Here is a 3,599-nt window from a genome sequence, read left to right on the forward strand (position 1 = left end):
TGTGGAACATATGCAAAACCCGCAGTAATGATTGTCAGCAGGTGTGTATCAACACGTATGGCAGCTAGGTACGTGTGCGTCTCATTCCGCGTACCATTCTCGTCACCAGTGCCTCGGATCGACCCAAGGCTCTGGGTAACTCCATGTAGGAGAGCATGCGCCGTAGGGCTCTTATAGCCAAACACTGGGTATTTGAACCTTGCAGCGCCTGCTCACTCCTCGTGCTAACATGAATGCACCAATTAGACACGCTTTAGATTGTTCTTCACAATAACCAACGAGAAGACACTTTGTTTCAGGGTTCGCAGAGCTCTTCTCTCCCTCAGTCAAGAGAAGAGCTCTGGGGTCGAGATAATCCGGGTACATGCTTGAGAAAGACAGGAAGGCGTCCCTAGGTAAATTATTCCTCATCCGATTCACTGAATTGTGCGTACTAGTGGCCAACATTTTAGAGGTTTGCAGGAAATTTCGATATCTCAAAATGACGAGCGACACCTCCCGACGATTACATGAGCATCTGTATGGAATGAGGTTATCGTTCTATTACTGAGGAGCGCGCCATTGAACAACGTTTTCCAGAGAGTTATCACTGATCTACAGTATCTAGGTCTGAGCATAAACAAAGAAATAGAATTTGAAGAGTTAGTTTTAAGTTGTTGTGACGATTTCCTTAGTGGCAGTTCTTACAAAAAATAAACTACATCCCATCTTGCCCCGTTAGCTTAGTGCGTATTAAAATTAGGAAGACGAAATTCTACGACTCTAGACTCGATTCCCGCCTCGAATTCAATCGAATCTTAAAGCGAACGCTACGTCGTTTAAGATGAAGCGAAAGGAACAGTCAGTTTGAGATAAAGAATTAAATGCTACCCCATTTTAAACAAGTGTTTTGACATAGCGCTAATCGCGAAAAACGAGCGCGACGCATGAGGCGAGATGGAAAGTAAACAACGATCTTGCATGATTCTCGTGTCCGGTGATTCGCAATTGGCTAAATGCTGCTAATTCTTATCATGCCATGACATAATATTCGTATGTGGTTTTTATTTCGCTTTTTTCTTCTTCTTCTTTCTTTCCTTTTAGATGTCGATGAGTGCGTTTTGGGATGCCACATGTGTGATCACATTTGCCACCACACTGCAGGCAGTCTTAAATGCAGCTGTCAATCGGGATACCTTCTAATGGCGGATCTCATAACTTGCACTGGTAATGTAATTGGAACGTTTAAAGTATTACTATGACCAAAACAAATCAATTTTTCTTTTTCTTTGCATCTCAAAACTATGATAACTAAACACTAAGTGACCCCAGTTGTATGGCTTCCTTAAAAAACACACCTGTTTATTTTAAATGGAATTTTCCCATTTAATGTCCGCGATTACCGGTACTAACTCTAGAATCTTGAGAGAGCTGGATCAAGGAGAAAATGACGTGAAAGACTCATTAGTTTAGGAATGCAATGCGTGTGTACGCAGCAAGGGAGTTCCGCGCTTTTAGACTTTTAAACTTGTGTTTTGCATATATAATAAGCTGCATTTACGAGATGAAATTTTAAGCTTGTGAGTAAATGACTTCTCATTCTCTAGATCCAACTCTCTTTGGTCCAATTGGTCAGTTTTGAACGTGAGTAACGGCGGACAGTGAAATCCAGACCTCAAACTCAAAGTAAACAGCCTTTGGATAAAAGTCAAAGCTCACTGAGCTTGAAAATTTTGCCAGTCAGGTGTTAAACAAACACAATTTTAAAATCAGTAGGACTCAAGTGAATGGGATTTTTTTGAGGAGATACGTAAAACGAAGTTTACTCGATTAATAATCAGAATGGCTGGCTGACAGCCTAACTGGCTAAATGACTGACTGACACTAAAGGGGGAAACTTTTTTTGTGTAATTGACTTAATGGCTGACTGGCTTGCTGATTTCCTGTGACTGGGTAAATGAGTGTCTGGTTTGACGACAGGCTTAACCCCTGACTGACTGATTGACTGGCTTTTTTCACTCACTAAATTAATTATTTGTCTTCTCTTTTTTACTCAGATATTGGCAAGTGCACAGAGCCTCGTCATATGTGTAATACGCGTCAAACGAAAAGTACGATTGCGACGAGCTCGTTTGGCAAGGTATGCAATTATCACGACAATAAATAGGTTTTGCTTAGAGCGTGACAAGTAAAAAATTAATGATCTTTTTCTTGGAATTTGATGTCTTCATAAAAAGTATTCACTCAATACTATGTCAGACTAACGTGCACATGCTTGAAATGTGAAGTAGGGGTACACGTTTATAAATTTTGTAATTCCGGAGCCACTTAAAAGCTTAGTTGTAGAAAAAACTAACCCTTGCAATCTACAACAAGTATTTTTGAAGGGGTTACCCCCCTCTCCACCCCCACCCGCAAACAAGAAAAAAGCAAAGCAAAAAATAAAATGACGATCATATTGGCATCCCAAGCAAATCCTTTATTGTTGTAGTATATTTCATTTTGACTACTTAACTTTTCCAGACTGTCTCTAGCTCAACTTAATATTGTTTGTTTTTATGTTTACACCAGGACGAAAAGAAATCACTGTTTTCATGGACGGAGTAGCAATTGAGAAACACATGCAAACCTTTTGAAACCAGAGCTATGTCGTCTATTTTGGATACTATCCACACTGAAGCTATCGAAAAGCAAACACCCTTGAAAGGAAACCCTTTTAAAATCGGTGCCCATTCCTAAAAACTGTAGATAATTATATATACACAGTTATTACATCTAATCACCGACTTTAACACTGCTTTCTTTTCAGGGTGGTTGCCTAATGCCTGGTGTTTCAATATCGGTTTTCCGAGTATTTTCGTTTTCGAACCTTTTTAGTAACATTTTTCAAAAAATAAACATTAATCTACAGATCTCTACCTTCACAAACTTATTTTGTATGTGCGTTTGGAAGAGACATTTTTATACATTTTGTAAATTGGAGCATATCTATGATTTCTAATAAAGTTATATGATGAGCAAATGGACAGTGAATTGTCTTATCCAACGTTAGATGGTTTCCTTCCTTACTTGACCCATAAAGGCCCTCCCGTACGAAAATTCTGGGCGAGACGTGGGCGAGATTCGGGCCATAAAAAGTCTCGCTGATGAGCGATACAGAGCCTGACGATAATCAGCCTGACAGGAGCGATAAAAATTGAACGATAAATGAGCGAGAATGGAGCGGGACATTTGTACTACTCTGACATTTGGACGATATTCTGAGCGATAAACGGGCGAGATTCAGGTCCATAAAAAAACAAAAATCACGCTAATGAACAATACATTTTTATGCGCGTCACGTTAGTTTATGGCTTATAATTTCGGGTGTTACGAAAACTAAGACCTAAGACCTGGTCTTAGCTTTCGTAGTACAAAAACTACAACCCCGCTCTTAGTTTTCGCACGAAAACTAAGACCCTTTGTTAATAGCGGTAATTACGGCAAAGAAACCCGGGAAAACTTACCGCTACTCAGAGATTTGGGCGCTGTATGTTGTTTCATCACACGATTAAGTTTAAACAGACACAACGCCATGAGAAGCTTGAATGTTGTGCGACCTTGCGCGACAGAAAAAAAAG

At 39.9% G+C, this 3,599-nt stretch overlaps 1 protein-coding gene across 1 annotated transcript; it reads left to right on the forward strand.

Moving 5' to 3' along the window:
• Positions 1-305: 305 nt before the first annotated feature.
• On the forward strand, positions 306-2,902 carry LOC137974641 (fibulin-5-like). Its single transcript, XM_068821559.1, has 4 exons — positions 306-395; positions 1,084-1,206; positions 2,037-2,119; positions 2,551-2,902. The coding sequence occupies exons 1-4, from the start codon at positions 365-367 to the stop codon at positions 2,584-2,586; spliced, it is 273 nt and encodes a 90-aa protein (XP_068677660.1). The 5' UTR covers positions 306-364; the 3' UTR covers positions 2,587-2,902.
• Positions 2,903-3,599: the final 697 nt, after the last annotated feature.

Source organism: Montipora foliosa, chromosome 11 (assembly GCF_036669935.1).
Source record: "Montipora foliosa isolate CH-2021 chromosome 11, ASM3666993v2, whole genome shotgun sequence".
Taxonomy (NCBI): Eukaryota; Metazoa; Cnidaria; class Anthozoa; order Scleractinia; family Acroporidae; genus Montipora; species Montipora foliosa.